This window comes from Symsagittifera roscoffensis, chromosome 4 (assembly GCF_963678635.1).
Source record: "Symsagittifera roscoffensis chromosome 4, txSymRosc1.1, whole genome shotgun sequence".
In the NCBI taxonomy this organism is placed as follows: domain Eukaryota; kingdom Metazoa; phylum Xenacoelomorpha; order Acoela; family Convolutidae; genus Symsagittifera; species Symsagittifera roscoffensis.
In genome coordinates this window covers 15,980,114-16,004,435 of record NC_087065.1, presented here as the reverse complement: position 1 = coordinate 16,004,435, position 24,322 = coordinate 15,980,114, and the positions used below count along the sequence as shown (strand labels likewise).

The window sequence follows — 24,322 nt, the reverse complement described above, 5'->3', positions numbered from 1 at the left end:
GTGGGAAGGTTTATGTTTATTATAGTATTCTTCCAAAAAAAGAATTAGAAGGATTGTTGCTAGGGCAAATGTGAAGATTGCTTTCTTTATACATTTACATATTGTCAAAATGAGGGATGATAAAAATGTTATGAAAATTACAAACAATAAAAAAATATCGGTTCTACTGAAAATTGTTCGTATCATTTAGACAAGTTATATGACTCGTACCTGTGGATGTAATCAAGGGTTTTGGAAAGTTGGAGGAATAGTTCGAGTATAGTGTAGAAAATTAAAAAAATGTTACAAAAAATGATTAGGATTATTAGAAAAGATTCAAGTATATCAAAAAGAAATATTATAAAGGTTTCAAGTATTGTAAAAAAATGTTTAAGATTTATGAGTATTTGAGTAACTGATTGAGAGAAGAGCATTTAAGAAATGATCTCTTGGTCGAATATTTTTTGCTGTTTGAGGCGATTTTCTAGTGTGGTCGGATTATTTATTAGTTTTTTGACAAGTGGGTTGAGTTCTGTAAAAAATTGTTTGGGGCAATTTTCATGGTGACTGGGAGGTCGTCTTTTTCTTTATTTTTGTTTGTCAAATGATCCGGGGTATGGTGAGATTTTTATACTTTAGGCTAATTAAAATGTTCATTTTGTTACTTTAGGCTAAATTAACAAATTTGCTTTGGGGGTATTCGTGGTCTGAGTTGGGGAAATATTGTTGATCTTTGGGTTATTAGATAAGGGAGGGGTACGGTATTATGGTGATATTTATTTTAGTTGTCAAGTTGGAGTGGTTTGCTTATTTTTGACCTGGAGGTCGTAAAGTTATAGTTATAGATGTGCCTGGGGTTCTATATGATTCGTCTAATTGGTCTTAGTTTGAGTTAGAGAAAGTGACGGATTGGATGAATCCTATTGGTCTATTTTGAACTAGAATTATTACGTACTTGTCAGCATGTTATTTTGAAAAATGTAAATGAAAAATGTTTCGAAGGTTTCAAGATAGTGAAGTATAATGTTAAAATTACTTTTGAAATTCCACTTTCTTTAAAATTTTAGATTGGGGGATGAATATTTTATAGTTTTTACGTGGTTGATTTCGGAGTCTTGTTGTTTTTCTATTTTCTGATTTGTCGATTTGTTCTTGGGGTATTATTTGTTCGGTCATTTTTCTATTTTTTCTTTGTTTTGGGGATTCTTTATGGTTTTGTGTATTGTTTTTGGTGGTGGTTGGTTTTGTGTTTTGATTTTCGGTGGGGTTATCATTTTGTTCTGTGTTTTTCAGATGTGGTTCATTTTGAATGATTTTTAATCCTGTGAAAGAATATAATTGAGTTAATTCGCGGAGTGCGTATTCTTTTGGGTAATAAGGTAATAGGTTGTTTCGATGTTGAACGATTTCTTTTTTGTTTGAGTCGGTAATTTTATATGTGACATCAGTGGGTTTTGCAATTATTTGGTATGGTCCTTTTCGAAGGGGTTGTAATTTTTTAGAAATTCCTTTTTGAGTATTAAAATTAGGTATTAAAACAAATGTTCCAATTTTTAATTCGGAGGCTGGTGTAAAACGTGAATTGATTTGTTCATTAATGTTTTGTCTTTGTAATAACTTTTTTGTTATTTTTTGATAAATTTCATTGTGTTTTTTATCTCTATTTAGAATCCATTCGGTGTGTGTACCGGAGGCTAGTTTAAGAATTTGTGGGTGATGAAAATGATCTTCATCGTGTGTATGTAAAGGTAGATTATAACAAATTGAGTCTTTATTTGGTTGACAATAACCTTGTGCGTTTTTATGAGAATTTGCTGTAAACATTATTGGTTTGCGTGGCTTTTGGTTAAAAACCATTTCGTATGGTGACATTCCTAAAGTTGTCGTAATTTGTGAATTATACGCTAAGGGAAATAATTTTACATCTGCTGACCATTCGGTATATTTTGTATCATTTCCGTTGATGATACATCTAAGATATTCTTGTAATGAACGGTTCATACCTTCGACTAAGCCGTTTGTCCAAGGTGCATGAGATGTACGTGGTTTGTGTTTAATGTTATATAAATGACATAGTGTGATAATTTCATTATTTATGAATTCTGTACCGTTGTCTGTAACTAAAATTTCTGGTAGTCCGAATTTTGCTATCCAGTGTTCATAGAGTGTTGTGTAAGCGTAATAAGCGTTACAATGTGGTACTGGGTTAAGTGCTACATAATGTGTAAATGCGTCAACAATTACCATAATGTAGGAGTTTCCTTCTGATGAGGGTGAAATTGGTCCTTTAGTATCAAATGAGATACGATGATTAAAGTACAAACTTTGTCCTTTAAAATCTTGTTTTTGTGCTATTTGTTTTTGATTTGGGTAAGGTTTATTTAGTTGACATACTATACAGTCATTGCATAGTACTTTTATCCAAATTGGTGCATTTGGGAAATAAAAGTTTTGTATAAAATTTGAATATGTTTTTTCTGATCCAGAGTGTCCTTTAATATTTTGTGTATGTGAAATATTAAAAGCTATAAGAATCATACTTAAAGGGAGACATGGAACTGTAGATTCATTCAGGTTATACTCTAAAAGGTCTGTATTTTCGTTAATGGTTGTGTTTTTAAATTTGCGAAAGTATCGGAGGAGTGTTTTGTTTCCTAGAATGGTTGAATCTGCTTTGATAGGTTTAGTTTTATATTTGTGCCATGATTTCAGTTGTCGAATTACTGGGTCAAGGTTTTGATATTGTTTCAGTGTTGAAATTGTAATTGTTTCTGTTGGGGGGAGAAAAATGTTTTCGATTTCTAATTTAGATAAAGGTATTGTATCAAGTGGGTCATGGAGGTCAAAAACTTGATTTATTGTGTATTTTGAATCATTTGTTTGTGGTCCTGATAAATTTATTTTATCAGTTAAATCTTCTTTTTCAATTAGTGGAAAATGGTCTTTTTTAGGCGGGTGTTGTTTTGTTCGTTTTTGTTGGGTGTTATTTTTTATCCATTGAGAATATGGGATTGGTTTAAAAGTTGATGTTCCAAGTAAATCAACTTCATAATGATTATTTTGACAATCTAAATAAAGTGGGAAATGTTGTAAACTATTTATTTGTGATTGTTCAATATCAGTTTTTACTGCATATTTGCATTCCAATCGGGGTGATGTTTCGTTTTCTGCAAGGTAGAATTTTATGTTTTTGGGTATTTCAACTGTTGTTTTTCGTGTAAGTAATTCAGGTGGTGTATTTCGACTTAAGGTGTCTGGTAATGCAAGATTTTTTCCTGCAGTCCAAACTATATGTAAGTTTGGAAATTTCATTAGAATTAGTTGAAATCTGTAAACTCGGTGGTTTGGGTTAGATTTTTGTGTAAAGAGAAAGATGATTGGTTTATGGTCTGTGAATAGAACTGTTGGATGTTTTGATCCAAGTATCAGAAATTCATATTCTGTCAGTGTATATATTATGGCTGTACATTCTCTCATTAGAGTTGAGAGTCGTAGCTCTGCTTGAGTGAATAATCGAGAATTTGCTGATATGAGGTTCATTTTATTTGTACCATTATGTGATTGTAATAGTGCTGCACCGATGCCAAAGTTCGAAGCATCGCACATTGCATAAAATGGTTGATTTGAATCTGGAATTGTGTTTGAAATTTGTTCAGTTAAAAGTTTCTTTACTTCTTCAAATCGTGTTTGATGTTCTGTGTTCCATTCAAAATTATTTTGTTGTCTAAGGATGTTATAAAATGGTCGTAGATATAATTGCATTTTATAAACATATTTACTTAAAAAGTTTAACATTCCAAGAAATTCTTGGATTTTCTTTTTATTTGTTGGTGGTTGAAGTTTTTGAATAGCGTCAATGCGTGATTTCAATGGAGTGATTGTTTTTCTTTCTATATTATGTCCTAAGAATTTAACTCTTGTCAAAAAGAAGTGTGATTTATCGGGGGCGGCCTTCAGATTTTCGTTCTGAAGTATTTGGTGATATTTTTCTAAAACATTGAACATTTCGTCTTTTGTTTGTGATTGCATAAAAACATCGTCTAAATAGGTGATTGCGTTTTTCTTGAGTATCAGTGGTCTAAAAATTTTGCTCATAAAAGCTGAAAATGCTGCTGGTCCTATGGATATTCCATAGAATAAGCGGTTGAATTCATATTGTTGGTTTCCGATAACAAATTGTGTTAAACGTCGTGATTGTTCATCTAGTGGCATTTGATTGTATGCACTATTCATATCGGCGGTTGTAAAGTATTTGCCGTTTATTTTTGTTAAAATAACTTGTATTGGTTCAATGGGCCAATTACATTTTGATTCATCTATGAGTGAATTGAGAACGATTTTTAATGATTCTCCTTTAGCTAGAATGATAACGGGGTTGATAAATGTGTTGCCTTTTGGTTGTTCTTCTTTATTAACTGGTGATATAATGTTGTATTGTTCTAAAATATCGAGTAATCTGTTCACTTTATCATGTAAGTGAATTGGTACTTTACTTGCTCTCTGTTTTTTGAAAACTGCGTCTGGTTTTAACGGGAGATGTAGTGATGAACTGATTTTTCCAACATCGAATTTTGATGTTGCATAGACTGATGAATATTTAATTAGCTGTTTGGCTAATTTTTCGAATTCGTCTTGTGTTATTTGTGAATGTTGGAAATTAAACATTGTTAAAAATTTCTGTTGGTCCTCTGTGTAGTTACTTATGTTGAATGTAGGTTTGAAATATGGAGTTTTTGTGAAATAATCCGTATTTCTGTTTTCGTTACTTATTATATTATTTATAGATAATTCTTCATTAAGAATTGTAGATTGGCAAATATCTAGTAATTGGAGTATATTATTTACGCGATAGGCTTTTTCGTGTATTGGTGATATTGTAGCGTTGGTTTCACAATATCCTAAAAGTCCTAAAGGTAATGTTACTTGGTAAGGTGTGTTGTTATAGACATGTAAGGAAATGATATCTGAATTCGAATTTTTCAAATATTTTATGGATGAGATTGTGATTTTGAAAAATTTGTGAATAGGTTTGAATTCAAAATCTGACATATAAAATTTTTGTTTGTTTTGTTCTTTATCATATTGGTGAACTTGTTTGATTGAAAAATTATAGATATTTCCTGATAGTGGTTTTAGGTGTTTTCTTTGTTGGTTAAATATCGGGTAGAATTTTGAAAAGAATGGTGGTTGTTTATTTAATCTTTGAAAAAATGTTAAGGATGTTTCTTTTGTTTTTGTATATTTATCTTTGATTAATATTTTACTATTTAGTATGTTAATTGTTGGTATATACTTCGAAATAAATGGTATTCCAATGATATTATATTTAATGTCAGTGATATGGAATATTTGTTTAAATGGCTTATTTAAAATTTTGCTTTGTTCCATTGTTCTGGTGGGGAGGAGAAATAATTGGATTTTTCCGTAGTTTATCAATGTTGATCCTTGTGCTGTTGCTAACTTACTGGAGGTTTCAAGAGGTGTTAGCTTTGGGTGTAAAGTTTTTATTTCATTCCATGTGGGGATGTTTATTATGTTTGATTCTGCTCCTGAATCAATTAAAAAATCTATTTCAAGGTCTGGTGGTTGAAATTCTTTGTTTCTTGGGCTTTCTAAGAGAAATGGTATTGTCCAAATTTTTTCTTTGGGTTGTTCTTTTTGTATATTTTGATAAATGTGGTTTGTATTCAAGCATTTTGTTTTGGTATTTTTATTGGTTTGATCTGTAGTGTTAATCTCGTTTGTTTCTTGCGTCGTTGGTGTGGAATTTATGGGTGTAGTGTAATAATTTTGAAGAAATTCTGATTGATTTTCATATATGTGTGATGGAAAGGGTTGTTCATATATGACAGATTCATAGTCATTTTCGACTTTTATCATATTGATAGAAAGAGTGTTTTCAGTATCACTTTCTGAATCTGATGATGTACAGTTTATTTGATTGAGTTGTAACGTATCAGTTACTGTGTCATCAATACCTGGAGGGTCTGATGTTGTTTCTGGATTTGACTGTACTTGATTGATTTGTCTTTGATGTTTAGGTGTACTACTTCTGTGGCGATTATTAGAATTATTATAGTTATTATTATTCCGGTGTGGTGATTGGGAATAATTTCTATAACGATTATTATAACTTGAGTGTCGATTTTGTGAATTATTTCGCGATCTGTTTTGGTAATTATTGTTTGGTCTGTTATAGTTCGATCTATTATATGAGTTATTCCTTGATTGATTGTTCGGGTAATTCTGGTTTCGGTTGTTTGAATAACTTCTATTTCGATTATAGGAGTAGTTTCTATTCCTATTGTATGATGAATTTCGTGATTGGTTGTTTGGATAGTAGTTATTTCTTGATTGGGAATTAGATCTAGAAACAAATCGTTGTGTATTTGAATTTGATCTGGAGTAGTTATTTCGACTATTTGGTCTATTGTAGTGATTTTGTGATGAATTATTCGTGTTTCTTCGTTCTGGTGATCTTCCTCTATAACTTGAGTTATATGGTGATTGATTTCTTGTATAATTTGTATTGTTCGGGAGTGGTTTTCCTGAACTGTTGTTGCTGTAAACTGTTTTGTTCGGTAGATTTTGATCTTTTTTCATGTATTGATAGAATGATTTATTTGGTTCCTTATATTTTTGAGGTTTATTTTGATTGTCTTGCTGTTTTTGTCTGCATTCGGAAATACTATGTCCGTATCGTCGGCAATAATTACACCATTTTTTGAAAGATGGTTTGCCTTTAAAGTTCGGGTTCTTTTCGTAAATATTGAGTATTTCAGTGATTTTTTCAACGAGGTCTGTCTCTGATTCCTGTATATTATTAATATTAGTGGGAGTCGTTTCAATTCTATTAACGTATTGTAATTTCAGATTTTCCGTTTCTTCTAGTTTCATCGTAATTTCTGCTTGTTCTAATTTGTCTACTAGTTTTCGAAAATCTAAATCGGGTTCTCGAATTGAAGAAGGATGGGATGCTCTCTTTTTTATTGCTATTTTCCTTAATTGTGGTGTTAAGGTCATCATTAAGATTTCTGTCATCTTTGTGTTTTTGTAGTCGTGTGTATTTAATGAATATGCTTTTCGAACTAGTGTTTCGATTCGTACTGCTATTTGCTTGATGGTTTCGTTTGGTAATCTGCGAATTTCATTACATAAAACTCTTTGTTGTTGTTTGTTTCTTTCGGAGTCAAACATTTTTGAAAATTCCTGTGTAAACCTTTTCCAGTTTGATTTTATTTCTAGAGGTAGTACTGAAAACCATTTTTGGGCTGCGCCATCTAAGGTTGTTTGTATTAACGCTGTGCGTCGATGTATCCAGTTTTGATGTAGTGGCGTATTAATTGGTTCAGGTCCAATATTTAAAATCAGGTTTGCTGTTACTGCATTTAAATAATCTTCTACAGAGTATTCAGGGTCTGTTCCTGTGAAAACCATTAAAGGTTTGTTTGATGTTATTGATGATCCACCCATAAGGTATGGATTCATTGTCATTTGTAATGATTCTGCTGCATTTGGCATTTGAGAAAAATTTGAAAGTTGGTTTCTGGTTATTTCATGTTGTTGGAGATAATATGGGAGTGGTATTTCATTTTGCATTTGTGATGCTTGATACGAGTGTGCAGTCATTGGATTTTGTTGTTGAATTGGTTGAAAAGATTGTGTATTAATTAGATTTTGTTGTTGAATTGGTTGTTGATGTTGTGCATCTATTGGTTGTGGAGAAAAATTTCTATGATTTGTACGTGTTCTCTGTATTCCTTGTCTACGATATTCTTGAGTATTTGGTGCAAATATATCTGGTTGTAAGAAATCATCATCTGAGGATAAATAATCCATTTGATAAGATGTCTGTTTTTTATTTTTATTTTGTTGAAAAAATGGGTAATTTTCACTGTGATCCTGTGGAGGATTTGTTTGGAAATTTATTGAATTAGGTTGGGTCATTGGGTTATCCCAATTTCGAGATCTTGTATATTGGTTAAAATTTCTTTGTGGTTGGTTATATGTTTTTGATGGATGTGTATAATTATAATTATGGTCTGCAAAGTTGTTTCTAGTGAATGTTTTGCGTGTTTTTGATGGTATTGTCATGGGTCTGTATGTTTGGTAATCCATATGTGAATATTTAGGGGCAACCGAAGGTTTAACGGTTGATTGTAAGGTTACCTGTGTTTGTGAAGGATTTGTATTTCTTGGTGTTGTTAAATTTGGGCGTATTGGTGAAATACTTTGTTGTGTAGTTGTTGTGTGTACAATTTCTTCATTTATGAAGTGTGATGGTGTCTGGATATCTTGTTGAGTAAGATTCCTAGTTCCATTGAGGTTTTCATTGTGTATAACTGTAGAGTTTAAACTATTATTTTGTGTATCGGGTAAAAATGTATTATAGTTTAATGGTGTCGCATCAATGGTTAATGGTATTACTTTTACATAATCTCTTATGTAAGATATTGTATTTATTGCTTGACTTGAGATTGTTTGTGGGAAGCTTATAAATGCGGGATGAGACCATTCGGGGTCCCAAACATAATCTGATTGTTCTGTGATAGCGGTATCATCGTTCGAGTTTTGGGGTCTAAAATTTTTTCTTGCTTGTGCAATTAAATCAATATTGTGTGTGAAATAATCTATTATGAACCATGCCAAAATTTTTTGTAGATCGTGTTTTGTATGTTGTGAAACGTCGTCTTTCGTGAAATTTTCTTTAATGATGTTTAAATAACTAGAGAGTAGTGTGATTTCATGTCGTACTCTTAAATGTTTAGATGTTTCTGTCGGTGAGACATTTGTTATTGGGATTTCGTTTTCTAATATCGAAATATAACTATATATTATTGCGAAAACTTCATTGGTGAATATGGAGTTTGCTCTTTGTGAGTTATGATATTGGATGCTTTTTATATATTCTGAAAAAACTTTTGAAAATTCTAAATCAAGATCGTCTGTTTGAATTGTATATTTTCTATTATTATGGTTTGGTGAGGTGAATTCTATGGAGTAGATTCCATACTGTTGCGTTATGTTGCATATATCTTTTAAGTAGTGGTCTATGATTTGTCTTTTGATTTTTACATCTGGGAACTCTGTTTTACATGGACTGATTCCGGGTTCAAATAAATTTAATAGTAAATTTTTGCAAAATATATGCTGTCCTCTATCAGTGGTTGCATTTACTATAAAGGGGAAAATATCATCATCATCTGGACTTTCTTCACCTGGGGTGTGCGTTGAGCTCATTTTTTTGTTCGATGACTGTTAATATGTAATTATTAATGTGTCGAATTGGTTGATTCCAATTGTATAAATGTACTGGTTTGTGTTTATACTGCTTTTTTATTCTTCTTTTTCCTCTTTTTGATGAATTTGAAGTTGTTTCTGAGTCAGAAAAATATAATTGATCGTGAATTGGGCAATTTTTATCTATTGATTCTTTTAGTTTATAAAGTTCGTCTAAACTGTTGGTTTCTGATTCTGAAAATGCGTTTCGATTTTTTGAAAATCTTTTTCGTGTTATTTGTCTTTGTTTCGTTATTATTTTTCTTTTTAGTGTTTGTCGTTTTGTTCGAATGTATCCAACTGTTTGTGTATGAGGTGTGATTACAAGGTCGTATTTTTTGTTATCTATTTCACAATTGTGTAAAACGATTGTTTGTTTATTTCCTAGGTTTTTAAATGACATAAGGTTTAGAATGACGGATGCAAAGGGTTGTTAAATGGTTTCTATTTTCTTAAACTGTTAGTTCTTACGATTTTTTGGTTAGCTTAACCTGGGTCTGTTTGTTCAGGGTTGGAGAGAAAAGTATATCGATTCCGAAGAATGATTTTTTACTTTCTCGTGGCTAGTATAAGTTAAGGTGTTAACTTACTTAATCTTACTTAGGGGTAGTGATTGTGTTCAAGGGTTGGAGAATAGTAAATCGATCCACAAGGTTCAGGTATAATTAGAACGCGAGTAGTTCGTTAGATACTATTTTAAACTTACTAAGTCTAAGATTTATCCTGGGTCTGGTAAGAGGGGGGGTCAAGTGAAGGATGAATAACCGAAGTTCTTCACTATTTATCCTAATTTGAATGATTAGTTTTGTTTAAAAATTTCTATTAGTCTTAGGTCTTTAGAAAGGGTTGGGTAGTGAATCGACGTTTGAGGTCGTTAGACACTAATTAAGTGGGTGGGGGAGAACAAAGTTGTTCTGTTTGATCCAAGGATAAGCCTTGATGATCAAATTTGAAATTTAATTAAGTAGAAAATGATTTAAGATCCAAGGATAAGCCTTGATGATCTGGTTTTAAAATTAGGTGAATTTAAGTTTTAATAAAATTTTAAATGTGTGTAAAGGAAAGATTTAGTGTTTTGATGATATTAGTGGGTTTATGATTGCTGTTATGTTTTAGGTGATGGAGCTGGAACAACAGGATGATTTATGATTACTAACCATTTATTGTCATGCTACTAATTTTTATTTTTTATTTTTCAATAAATATTTTTCAAACATATTTTGTATATTACTGCAGAGTTTTAGGAAAACGATCTTAGATCTTTTTATCAATCGTTATTGTATATTAATAATTTTGTTTAGCGCCTGAAGTGATTTTGAAGATTAACTTCAAGGTTTTATGTTTGCAAATGAAAATCTAAATTCATTGCCAGTAATATTCTAAATATAAAAGTTTGTTCTGGTTTTTGCCTAACTATCATATAGCTATATGGCAAGTTTCTACTTTGTCGTATGTCGTCTCTGGTTCGAGGTCTTCTTCCAATTCCGGGTAGTTCTGTTATGGTTCGGAATATTGGCTCTGATCTATTGAGTCGTAGAGACATTTCGATTAAATTATTGTCGTATAACATTTTGTAAATGTTTTTGTCTAATTTCTAATCTATTTTGGTTAATTCTAAGCTATTAAGGTCTTGTTCGAGACTTATGGTCGCACCAGATGAGTTAAGACCGAGTTGGTTAACTCATAGAGTAATTTCGGATAGGGTACACCGTCTGCTCGTCACGCTATCTTATTTTCGGCCGGATAGATTCGTGCAACTTCTTAGTCTAATACCGATCCTAATCTTACTCTTATACTATCTAGTCTCAGGTTGTTTAACTAGTCTCTGCTAGGCTCAATAGATCTAGGGTATACTGGTTTATTGCGGCTGCTGAAGTGCTCGGGAGAGTCCAACTAATTTCTAAGTTAAATTCAAATCTCTCTGGTGCTGAAATTACAAGTAACTTCAGCACTTACAAATAAGTGGGTTGTTAGTTAGATGGATCATGATTGGTTAATATTAAATACTTTACATTGGTAAAATATCTAAATTATCCAATCATAAAATGTAGTTTAGATCAGGTTCCAAAAAGCTAAGATCCAGTTACATACCAGGCATTAGCTTTATAGTCACCAAAAAATATAATCCATTTTGACGCATCTGATATTTTAATTGATAACTGTTTAGAAAACTTCAGAGATTTTTTTGGACTAACACAAAACATTCATAAAAACATTGTTTTCATTGGGTATTTAAAATCAACACGTAATGACTCAAAAAACACTTTCTCGCTTTTAGACAAATTACGTAAACAGAATAAGACGAGCATATTTTTTTCAGAAAATGAAATTTCAGTAACCATTACGATTTTATTATCAGGAACATTGCCTTAAAAATAACATGTTACATCTTAGATGTTTTGAAAGCTACGAAATTGTAATAATAGGAATCTAATTAATTGACAATTTTGCTCTTGTTTTGAAACAATTTAAAAAGCCAATTGTTTCGATTAATGCGGTCGGGGCTGAGTTTGTTTCGGTATCTTTCGAGAAAAAGAGTAAATGAGTTCAGTAAACAGCGCCCGCTTATTCGTCATTTGTTAAACTTTTTATCACTGGGTGACATCGTTTCACTTTCAGCAGTGTTCGATTGAAGCAGTAGGTTGAGTAGGTACAACGTTAACTGTGTAAAAAACTGTAAAACATAGAAGATTTCAGCACAGATACTCAGAGTGGTTTTTTGCAATAAATTTCCGCGCGTGATTTCATTTTGTAGCAACCCAGTAACCTCGATTTATCAGGAAGATTTGCATTCACTGAACTGTTTTTAGATCCATTATAAATGGGTGAACCTCATCATTAGATTTACCGGTGCATCCAAAAGATAGTCTAAACACGAAACTGTAGTATACCTTTTTGTTCCGACTTTCGATACGAAAGAAACGGAATATTTGTGCTCGGGGTGGGTTTTTTTTCTTCAGACAAGTTTCGACTTTTTAACTAGCCATTTTTGACGGAATTTTTATATCATTCGACAGCCATTGTTGTCCTGAGCTTAAGTTTGAAAAGATGTTCCACCTGTGATCATTTTTTGAAATGTTATAAGGGTTAAAGGAGCGAAATCTATCCTTTTGTACTTTATATGGCGTGTGGGGGGGGGGATGATTTTTATAAAAAAATTTTCATTTTGTTTTATTTCATTGAATTTTTTAATGTTATTGTTGCTCCCTACCCTTAAAAGGCAGTCGAAACATTCAGGGCTTCAACCTGATACGAGCAGTCTTGTTATGTATTTCAATTCAAATGTCATAACGTTCAAATGAGTATCGAAAACGACAATTTCAAGGTTATTTGATTCCAGTCCAAAAAGAGTTTTGTCAATCCAGGAATTGAACAGAAGGCAATTCTTCGAGGCTTAAAATTTTGAATAAGAGCCTACGCATAATCAATCAGCTATAGAGCTGCCTCAGCACCCTCTTTACCTTTATTTAAAGTATTTTGTCCAAAGTTGAGTAAAAGAGAACAAGACTGCTCGTATCAGGGCGAAGCCCCGAAAGTTCCGACTGCCTTTTAACTTTCATGGAGCAGTAATAACACCAAAAAACTAAATATTAAAATTACAAAAAAATAACATGAAAAAATTAAATACATGAAAATGTTAAAAATTAAAAAGTAAAAATGATTTTTCTTACATATGACGTTTTTTGTGAAAATATTTGCCCACACGCCATATTAAGTACAAAATAATAGATGCTGCTCATAGTAACAAACCAATTATGGCAATTAAGCTGCGTTCAAGCAATTTGGAACGGTTTCTTAGATGGTTTAAATCTCCCCTTACGCGTTGATAGCGCGAAATATATCGCGAATTAATTTTGTCCCAATATTTAAAGTATTTTGTCCTAAGTTGAGTAAAAGAGAACAAGACTGCTCGTATCAGGGCGAAGCCCCGAAAGTTCCGACTGCCTTTTAACTTTCATGGAGCAGTAATAACATAAAAAACATAAAAAAATTAAATGAAACAAAATAAAATGAAAAACATTTTTTCTAAAGTTTGAAAACTTTTCTATGAAAGTTATCCCCCCACACGCCATATAAAGTACAAAACAATAGATTTCGCTCCTTGTAACAAATCAATTATGGCAAAGAAGCTTTTTTCAACCAATTTGGGACGATTTCTTGGACGGATTAAATCTCCGCTTAGGCGTTAATTGTCCGAATTATATTGTCCCAACATGGTCAAAATGGCCAAAATGGCAATTTTTAAACCCTCATAACTTTACGAAAAATGGTCACAGGTGAAACATCTTTTCAAAGTTAAGCTCTGGACAACAATGGCTGTAGAATGATATAAAAATTCCGTCAAAAATGGCTAGTTAAAAAGTCGAAATTTGTCTGAAGAAAAAAAAACCACCCCGAGCACAAATATTCCGTTACTTTCGTATCGAAAGTCGGAACAATTAGCCCTAACATCAGGATTTTGATTTGCAACTTGTTGATATCTTCAATTTTTGTGTACAAATGGTAGTGACATCTAGAATCATATGAACCATCTGCTTCTTCATTATTTTGAAATCTGTTTTTGACGAGAAAATATGCTCCGCAAATCTGAGGATATTTTTAAATTCTAAATTTTAAAGCTTCGTGTGAGCAACTTTAACATCAAAAAAAATTTTTCAAGTATTTTCGACGCCATCTAGTGCTTAAACAGCTTCGTCAGAAAAAAGTCAATTTTGTATTTTTGAGCAATGCTGAACATATATGTTCATTATTAATTGTCAAAGGGGACATTTAGATTCATTTCAATGCTAAACTAGGCAAGCAACTGTAAAGCAACTTTGAGTCTCAATGTGGAAATTTGACTGTTTTTGAAGATTTTTATGAGCTTTGACAGTTTGGTCGTATATTATAAAAAATTTGGCTCCATTTTGAATTTGAAAATCAATAACTTGAGAAATAGATTGCACCAGCATGTTCAAGAAACAGCATGGTTTCTTGTTGTGGCGTAGGTTCAACAACAGAGTAAAAATAAATAACAACAATGTTTCGTTTTTTACCTTAAACTGTAGAAAAGACTGCTCGTCTCAAGGCGAAGCCCTGAATGTTCCGACTGCCTTTGAAGGTCTATGAAAAAGTAATACCATGACAAAATTTAATAAAAAAAAAGAAAATAAAATGACAAAAGTTTGAGATATTTAGTGAAAATCATCCTCCCACACGCCATTTAAAGTACAAAGTGATAAATTTCGCTTCTAGTAACAAACCAAATATGACAAATAAGACAAATATATTGCGCGTTAATTGTCCCAAATTGACCAAAATGGCAATATTTAAACCCCCATAACTTTACAAAAAATGGTCACAGGTGAAATATCTTTTCAAATTTAAGCTCAGGACAACAATAGCTTTTGAATGATATAAAGAAATCTCGTCAAAAATTGCTAGTTAAAAAGTCGAACTTTGTCTGAAAAAAAAACCCACCCCGAGCACAAATATTCCGTTACTTTCGAATCGAAAGTCGGAACAATAACTGAAACTGGTACTTTCAAAGTTTAGTAATCTCAACTGAGTCCGTGAAATTAATTTGTTACCTTAAAAGTAATTGAGATCCCTTTCTCTCAAGTTTTTTGTATATTCATTGTACAGCAATCAAAAAATCTTGACATAGTTTTTTGTTATTAAAAAAAATCAGCTTTTTCAAGGTCAATTCTTACTTGAACTACTAGGTAGCTATGATCACCAAAAAGGACTGAATACATTCATTTTAAGGCTGTTTTTGCTTTCAAAAAGTTCACCTGTGGTAATAAAAAATCAAGTTGAAAGTTGAGTCCTTATAGTGTTTTGAGAGAGCTCGTAAAATCCAAATCCTTCATGAAAAAACCAAGGTCTGCCACTAGTAATGTGTATATTATCATTAATGAATCTTGTAATTTCGAAAACTGTCAAACTTTTGGAAAAATGGCAGAAAAAACTTATAGGAAACAAAGTAACTGGTTTTCATGAAACTAAGCTTTGTGTGTGTGTGCCTCTGCTATTCGTTCAATTCCTTGGCTCATAATTTTTGTTCTTAATTTATGACAATCAAAAACAAAATAAAACTTGTAAGCATTATGATTTTCAAACTAAAACTTATTGCTTATTAGGTGAACAAAGATAATACTGAAATCCTTTATCTGAAAAAACTCTGGTTGTATTTTTTCTGAACTTTTTTCTGATCCAGAATTTTTGTTTCCAAGTAGAGATATGTTATATATGAGAACAAATACTGATCTTAGATATGAATACAACCCTGATTAGGTACAATGAAGCATATTGAAAACTAAGATTTATTAAATAGATTATACCAAAGACATGGCAGAGAAATGAGCAAAAACTCCTATTATTCCAAATGAATTTCAATGCAAAAAATTGAAGTTTTTTAAGATTACGAACTTTTCGATTGAAAATGTAGGTGAAATATGAATATATTTTTTTGTTATCATAAAAATATAGTTAATCAGGAGATGTTTTCTTTTTCCAACACTGAATGTTTCAAGAGGGAAAACTGCTTCTTTTTCCAACACTGACAAATTTGAGGTTAAGATTAGTTTAAATTTTTTTTACAGATAATACATTGCATATAAACTGACTTACGATAGCCCATTTAGATACGAAAATTGGTTTTAGTAAATTTTTTTGGTTGAAAAAGAATCATTTTTTCCCAAAAAAACTGAGACTCGAATTATTTTAAATGAATTTTCGTAATGAAGTGAAAACAATCAAAATCTCAACAACTTTGATTTCACTAAAGTATTCCTTTCATTTTCAAGCTTGAGCATAAAGTTGTACACAAGAAAAATATCTGCAAGCTTTTTTTAAAATGTTTATTTCACCATTAATGTTAATGGTGAAAATTTACGTTAAATTTCACTATTTTCACTTTTTTACTATTTTCAAATGTTATTTTCACTATTAAAGTGCGGGTGCAATTTTGCTTGTTAATTTGGTTCAGCCAAATAAACCAAATTCAGTTCATATTCCAAAAATTTTGGTGTGCTTTTTGTTTAGAGCGTCTTTTTTTCCTTTTATATTAGATTGTGAATAATCAGCAGCTTTTGTTCATGCATAAGCCTCTAAAACAAAAGTATTCACAAAATTTTCAGAGATCTTACAAAAAAGAAGGCGAAGGATTATTATTTTTTGACATATAAAACACAACTTATTTTTGTCTGACCATAGCGACAAAAAACGACCGCGAATCAAATAAAGCTAATACAATTCTTTCTCCTTTCACCACATACATGAATGTATTTCATAAGAACTGATTTCACTTTTTGATGATTTTTCTAAATATGTTTCCACAATAAAATGATCATTACCTGAAGTTGACCAGTTTTTCATAAAAAATTCATCACATCTATTAACAATAGAACTCACAGCTCAAAGCTCTCTATTCGTTAAATTGCAGGCTTTCATGAGTATTGCGTCTTTTATGTTTCTTGTCACAGCTGAAAAATTAAAAAAATCGAGCTTTTTCTGAATATCAAATCTCAAAACTGTCACTTTGGACAGTTTCCTGGAGTTATGACAATTGATGTTTCATTAACAATCAAAATTGTTTTCTTTCGTTTGTTTTTTCATCTTATTGTGAATGATTCATTAACTTTATTTTCGGCAATAAAAATCACTGGCGATAAAACCTCTTCTGAAAAATCCATCATCGTAAATTGGTAATGAAAACACAGTCAGACTATTTTGATCGATAACTTCAAAAGAGACTTGAGAGCCTTTTACTGATTGAACTTTAATGAATTTTCTATAAGTTTTACAGAACTGACGGTTTTGCTTCGAATAAAAAGACGGCGAACCGGCTCATCGTGAAATAAGTTTTCATTGAAACTATTCGTTTTCATTTTATTTATTCTTGCAAAAAAACCATCATTTTTAGACGTCAACGAGTTTGAGAAATGCAACGCCTGTGACAAAATCGATGGAGGATTTGATTGCTTTGCACCGACGAACTCAGAACTCGGAGGCCATACAAGAAAGAATCGCGCGGACGACGAATCTGAAGTCGAAAAGTCAGGAAAATTTGACTTCTTTTGGGAGTCATTTGCAGTTCTACCAAATCCACAACGATGACTCAAATAGTTTATCAGCACCTGAAAAAAGTTGGTTTGATAAAGGGATCCCGAATAAAGTTTCAGCGACTGATACGAAAGACACCGATAAACCGGCACGAATTTCGGAAAAACAAAACGGCCGAAGCTTAGAACCCCTCTTCTCAAAAACTGCAAAAAATGATCCGTGAGTTCTCAAAAACTACTTTTTAAAAATCTTAATCCTCTCATAGACCACTGTGGGCAAATTTTCGAGGGTTGGCTTACATAAAAGTTTTTGGTAATGTTGCCTACACTAATCAATTAATATGATACACCGTTTAATCACAAAACTCAACCAAAAGAACATCAACATTAATACTTTTCTAGTTCTTTATAGTAACACACCTTCAATAAGAAACCTTCACTAAGATCGGCATAACTTTGACTGGAAACCGAGGAAGCTTGTCGCACTACGCATCAAAAGGCAGATCATTTTAGCCTGGTGTAACTCATTATTACTACGAAATTCTGATATTCTTGTTAACCAGCTTTTTTTTTGTTTCTGGTACTGTTATGAAAATTTTTTGAAAGAAATGAAAAGAATTTTGAAAGGTCTCTTTTTCAGGGAGCCAGAATCTGATAACTTGAAATACAAAGCAGCAACTCGTCAAAATACTTCAACAACGCTACTGAGTTACAACACAGTGACATCTTCAGCACCTGCTGGCGACCAAATTTCAGCTTCAAGAAAATCCCGGATAAGTCCAGAGCAACATCCAGAGTTTCAAATGAGTTCAAAACTTTCCCTTATGGCGGAAAAACATTCAATTGGAGAATCAAAAGCAAACAGTCAACTTCCAAGTCGCGAAAATCGAGACTCAAAACAAAATCACACGGAGAAAATGTCTCTAAATCCAGTCATGAAAACTTCTCAGCCGATTCCAGAGGGTTCGAGTAATTCATCTCATAAATCACGAGAAGCTCTGAAAGAGTTATACTCGCGTTATAATTTGGCGTCCAAAGATGGTTCTTTCATCAAACCAGCTCCTCACAGCAAGGAAAAGAGAATTATTACACTGAATGCGAATCATAATCCTATTAAAGAGATTCAGAATCAAAAATTGGAAGCAAACACCGGTGGAGTACTGCAAAAGGAAATAGAAAATGGAAAAAACAAAACCTCAAACAAAATTGCTTGTAAAATTGAAGCTCCACCTCGTCAAGCTAATATCTCTACGAAAGATGATATTCAAGAGAACTTGGAAAGAAAGCAGCCAAAAAATATGAACGCAGTGGAAGAAAAACTCAAACTCGCTTCTATATCAGTTCGCAGGTCAGTTTTTTTTTTCAAAAAGATTGCCATGCTGAGCCACTAGGTTCTAGTTTAATGAATCATTTAAAGAACCTCATCATTAAAACCCTATGTTAATGTGATTCTGAAATTGAGTGGCAATTGATTTGGTACAGAAAATTTTGTTGCAACTGTTTGTTTCATTTTTGCCAAAAATTTCTTCAGAAATTTTATTGAAAAGTTAGCTCAAATGGTTCCAATTAAGTAAAACCAAAAAAGAGAACATCCAATATACTATGGCACCCAAAATTAAGGAAGCTCTAGAACAAAATGACTACAATCTTACTATTTCTAGTACTGGTGAAGATGAAAACTACGTTGGCGAAAATACGGAAGAGTTTCACCTGAATTTGGACTCATGCATGGACAAATTTGAAGAGGAGGACTACGACTTTCGAGGAGTGGTCACTCGCAGGTCTATCCAGACTCCCACAGAACACGGGGAGCAGGACAGTTCGGTGAGAGCAGCGAGGACTGCGGACTCTCAGAGGACTATTGGGACACTCACTGAGCGAGAGGGAGGGAAGTCGAAGGCGAACGAAGCAGATGAAATGTAAGAATATGAAACCATCTGTTTGGCAAACCTGGATCAAACATTTTGTCTTAAGTTTTCCATGGGAAAAGGATGAATGACCTCAATGTTTTGTGCGATCAATTGCTTTGTTGTCACAGAATTTAACATTACTTACCATAGAAGATTTTAGACAATTGGGCTCATTCATCTCACTCCGTGCCAAATGGGGTAACAAATTGGGAACTGGGGTCACTTTTCTCCTCTATTTGAAAACACAAAGAGCTCGCGAGACTCGAACCTATCACTGAGTGCTCAAATCTTCAGTGTTACTTTTGTCTATGATTCTCCGGTTCTTTTTCCCTTGTTTTACCAAGATTAAGGAGCTCGATTTTTGGAAAGGCACTAAATGAGTACATTTTTAAAAGAAAAATTGGGCACATTAAGCCTATACCATTGAAAAATATAACTTTATTGGGCTCGAGTTTCTACAAAAATGAGGACCATTTTTGAAGACCAATCTTCAAACAACTGGTCTTTTGATTCTTCTAATCCTACCATTTTTTTTTCTAATCCTGCCCATGGAAAAGAGACTTGATTGTTTATGTGACCTATTAACTTATTCCGTTAGCGGAAAAACTAGGTTTTTGCGGAACGAAATTAGCGGAACCAGGTTTTTGCGAGCTCGTTAATTTGGTACAAAGATATTTTGCTGCCCTCTGCTTAAACCCACTGAAAACTTTAACGCGCTTCTAAATGGTTAAAAAACGCAGACAATTTTTAAGGTTGAGTGACTGATTTCAGATGGGAGCTCAAACAGTGCTTTTTTATCACCACTTTCGAGGTAACAGGACAGTTTGACAAAATTTTAGCGTAGAGTGCACTTTTCAATGCAAATTTGAATGCATAAATGGTCGTGGCATCAAGTGTTTTCCATGAAATATTTTCCAATTCGTGATTTGGATTATTCCTGGAATTCAAAGTTTTTTTTCTGGTCTGAAGAAAAAAGTAAGCACTTTGTAGATAAAAGTGTCACTTATGTTCTTATTGCAAAACAGTTTGTACGTTTTTAAGACCACAAATAAATATATTTTTTCCTTTATTGGTTTGGCTTAACAACAAAACTCTAAATGAAGTTACTTCCAATGGCTATCCTTCGCCCAAAAAATGGCATCCAAAAACAATTTGATCAGAAAAAAAATGTGTTTTTTCTATAATTTATTTTCAAAAACTATAACTTTAAGTCTTGAAACAATATCTTTGACCGGTAAAATGAGGCCTCTTACAAAGCAACTGATTAATACTGCGAACTTTTCCTGGTCATCTCACTTTGTGAATAAACTCTGGCTTACTTTTTTTTCACTGACAACTTCAAAATTTTTAAATGAAAATTTGTTGGACTTCATTTGAACCATCATATTTATTGCTACAAATTTTAGAGAACATGACAATTTAATCTTGCTCGGGGAAGTTTTTTTTCTCCACACAAATGTCGAATTTTTTGCTAGCAATTTTCGACGAAGTTTTCTATATCAACTGAAATGTATTGATGTCCTGAGCTCAAATTAAAAGATATTTCACAGACAAACTTTGTCAGCTTATGGATATTGAAAGTCTGTCAACCTGGCCAAATTGGGACAATTGATTCGCGATACATTTCGGGACAATGACACATAATCTGAAAACTATTCCGGCTGAGAAATCGTTCCAAAATAAATTGAGACATGCGTTTTGGTCGTTTTGTTATTTTTTTCATGTACTTAAATTAGCGCGGTGATGGTTTTTAAAAACCTCACAGAAGTTTTTTGGTTTTAAATTTTTTTATTCCATAATGCTTCAAAAGCAGACGCAACATTCAGGGCTATCTGATACGAGCAGCCTTGTTTTCTTTAAAAAAAAACTTAACAAAACTGCTTGTAACAAGGCGAAGACCTGAAGGCTGCGCTTGTCTTTTAATCTTTATGGAGTAGTGTTTGCTTTAAAAAAAGATATTTTTTTTTTAATTTTTTGAGGTTTGTTTTTCAAAACCCATCTCCTTGCACGCTATGTAATGTGTAAAACGATATAAATCTTATATAGCAAAGTGATAAATGGACTAAATAGCTTGCCTCGAATCAATTGGGAACATATTCTGAGACGGAAATCTCCGCTGATGCGGTAAGAGCACGAAATATATTGCGCGTTAATTGTCCCAATATGCCAATTTTTGAAAGCCACAAATTCAAACAGGACTGCTCGTATCAGGGCGAAGCCCTGAATGTTCCGATTGCCTTTTAAGGTTTTATGGAGCGGTAATAACATTAAAAAATTAAATGTAAGAATTTGAAAAAATTTTCTAAAATTTGAAATTTTTTAATGAAAATCATCACCCCACACGCCATATAAAGTGCAAAAAGATAAATTTCGCTCCTTGTAACAAATCAAATATGGCAAATAAGTTTCTTTCAACCAATTTGGAATGATTTTTAAGACGGATTAACCCTCCGCTCACGCGTTAATAGCGCTAAATATATCGCGCGTTAAGTGTCCCAAATTGGCCGAAATGGCAATTTTTAAACCCGCATAACTTTACAAAAAATGATCACAGGTAAAATATCTTTTCAAGTTTAAGCTCACGACAACAATACCCTTTGAATGATATAAAAAATTCCGTCAAAAATGGCTAGTTAAAAAGTCGAAATTTGTCTAAAGAAAAAAAAAACACCACGAGCACAAATATTCGGTTACTTTCGTATCGAAAGTCGGAACAATAAAGGTAAATTATCTTTTCAAGTTTGAGCCCACGACAACGATAACATTCGGATGATACTAAATATTTCGGCAAAAATTGATAGTTAAAAAGTCGAAGAGAAGAAAAACTACCCCGAGCACAAGTTAGTCTCTCGTAAGTAAAACTCTTTTCGAAAGTCGCAACAAACAAATTTCAAAGGCTTTGGAAACATTTAAGTCTGTTGTTTCAAAGTGATTTCTATGTTTAGAAAAACTAGTTAAAAAATCTGTGTCTCATATTGATATTAAGCAGGGAATGGTTATTGTATGAAATATTGAATGACTCACTCATAGCCTGATATAGATAAATTTTCACAATAAAAAAGGCATTAGATGGGAGTTTTGGACCAATATATTCATATTAAGCCAGCAGACGGCAAAAATTTTGAAAAAAAAGAAAGCCCGCTTTTTTAAATATCTTTTTCAATTTTTTAATCTTTTATTTTTACGAAGTTTTGGCCCCTAATAACGTGGTCAAAGAAACATCCTCTAGTTACAGAGAAATTACTATCATTGATACAAAAGGATATCAATCATTGATAACAAATTAATAGCTACCATTGATAACTATCAGGGAAATTGATAACTATTAACTAATCATTGGCTGAACTTGAAAAACCCACATTGAAATATTTATATCGAAAGTTTACAAACATTGCAGCTTCTCGATTTAAAAGAGATTTAAGATGAAACAAGTCTGTTTCAGACAAGTCAAAGCCCTGAATGCTTCGACTGCGTTATCTGGTGAAAACGGTAAGTTAGATGAAAAGTAACGAATTAGGTGCCTGAAACGCTCAGACCGTATTTTCGGAAATCCAAACAATTGAAGCTCCAAAAAAGAAAAAATGTCAAACATGTAAATTGACCAAAGATTAACAATTTTGTATCCGTAATCCTAATTTGTGATGCAAGTTGGGCTATTCAGCTTTGAATGAAATAACATTCCTGTTAATAATGCCATGTTTGTCATATTTAGATTATGGGTTTCACCGGAGATTAATAACTGGCAACCACAAAATGAAGACCACCCAGGCATTGAAAAAAATTACACCCGCCGGTGAGAATTTCTCTTGGCTATATTCTTTTTTCTAAATAGAGAAGCAATCTTTTCAATATAACGTAGGCAGAATAATATCTGAATTCTTTAAGCGACCCCTACCCCCCTATAGCAAAGGGGGAATCGTTTCTTGGAACAAAATTGAAATAAGCCTAATCGTTCAATCAGTTCAATATTTGGTGGTTGTTCTTTTCTAGGTACCATAGGGTGGGGGGATCTTTATCTGCTCATTAGCTCATTCAAATTTTTATGGGTTGCTTTTGGGAAGACAACAATTCAATAACTATTCAAAAGGGAGAAAAATGTCCCCACCTCCAAACGCTTCACTGATGTTCGTTAAAAAAGATGGTTTGTGGATGACGCTTTCGTTTCATTCAACCATTTGATGGAAAACACCAAATTAAACGACCGATTACTCCTTTTTTTCTAAAAGGAACACAATTGATAGAAAAGGTGACATTGACGTTCTTTTGTTAATTTGGAATCAATTTTCCCACCCCGTTTTTCAACTATTATTGTTGTTAGAAGCTATATTTATATTGAAAACTAATATATCCTCAGCTGAGAACCAATTCAATCTGCATACCTGGCAAAATTTGCAGGTGTTTCCCTTGAAAAAAAAACAAAGACTTGGTGCAAAATTCTGAGCGCAGTTGAAACATTTTGGAGCAACCTTTCTTTAAGAAAATGACAATCATAATGGCGTTTCTAAATGGATTGTCTTCTAGATTTTAATTAATTATTAAAGCGATAATAAAAATTTAATGATGTTTTACTTTTCATCCATGAGCATTTTAAGATGCCAATCAAAAGGCATGAACGACCATCTTGAAAAAACACTCTGAATTATTAACATTTTGAATTTAAGAAGTGTAATACTTTCATATCAAGCTGCTAAACTATAAAAAAAATTTCTCTTAGCTCTAAAAAATTAATGACAATTTCACAAATTACCGCGTATATGGTCGTTTATTTTCTTTATGTTTTGGTTACGAAAATGCATCAATTTTGTTTGTCAAACTTTAAAAATTTTTCTTACACAACTTGAAAACTAAACTTATCCCTGACATGCCGATGGTGTTTATTAGCCACGACATGTTTGGAGCTGAGCTACAAGTGACAGAAAACGACGACGAAGAAGAAAACTTGGACGAGTACTTGAGTCAGTTAGATTTGAACACGTCCTTCAACGAGTACTGTCTCAATGACGTCATGACCCGAATCGAGTCCTCACACAGTTCGTCTCTGAGCAGTGCCGCATCACTATGGGAAGACGATGTGAGAAGCCCAAGATTATACAAAATAATTTTTTTTGC

At 32.6% G+C, this 24,322-nt stretch overlaps 1 protein-coding gene across 2 annotated transcripts in view; it reads left to right on the top strand.

Annotated features, from left to right (window-relative positions):
* The window catches only part of LOC134844327 (uncharacterized), a 46,226-nt gene that overhangs the window by 10,945 nt on the left and 10,959 nt on the right, over positions 1–24,322 (top strand). Inside the window, exons 1-6 of one of the 2 annotated variants that reach the window (XM_063860961.1) lie at positions 16,836–16,946; positions 17,165–17,523; positions 17,944–18,651; positions 18,965–19,222; positions 22,926–23,006; positions 24,095–24,284. In XM_063860961.1, coding sequence (XP_063717031.1) covers positions 17,207–17,523; positions 17,944–18,651; positions 18,965–19,222; positions 22,926–23,006; positions 24,095–24,284 — 1,554 coding nt within the window. In that variant the 5' untranslated portion in view covers positions 16,836–16,946; positions 17,165–17,206. Of the gene's footprint in view, positions 1–16,835; positions 16,947–17,164; positions 17,524–17,943; positions 18,652–18,964; positions 19,223–22,925; positions 23,007–24,094; positions 24,285–24,322 lie in introns of those variants that run through there. The other variant, XM_063860960.1, reaches the window with a different exon arrangement.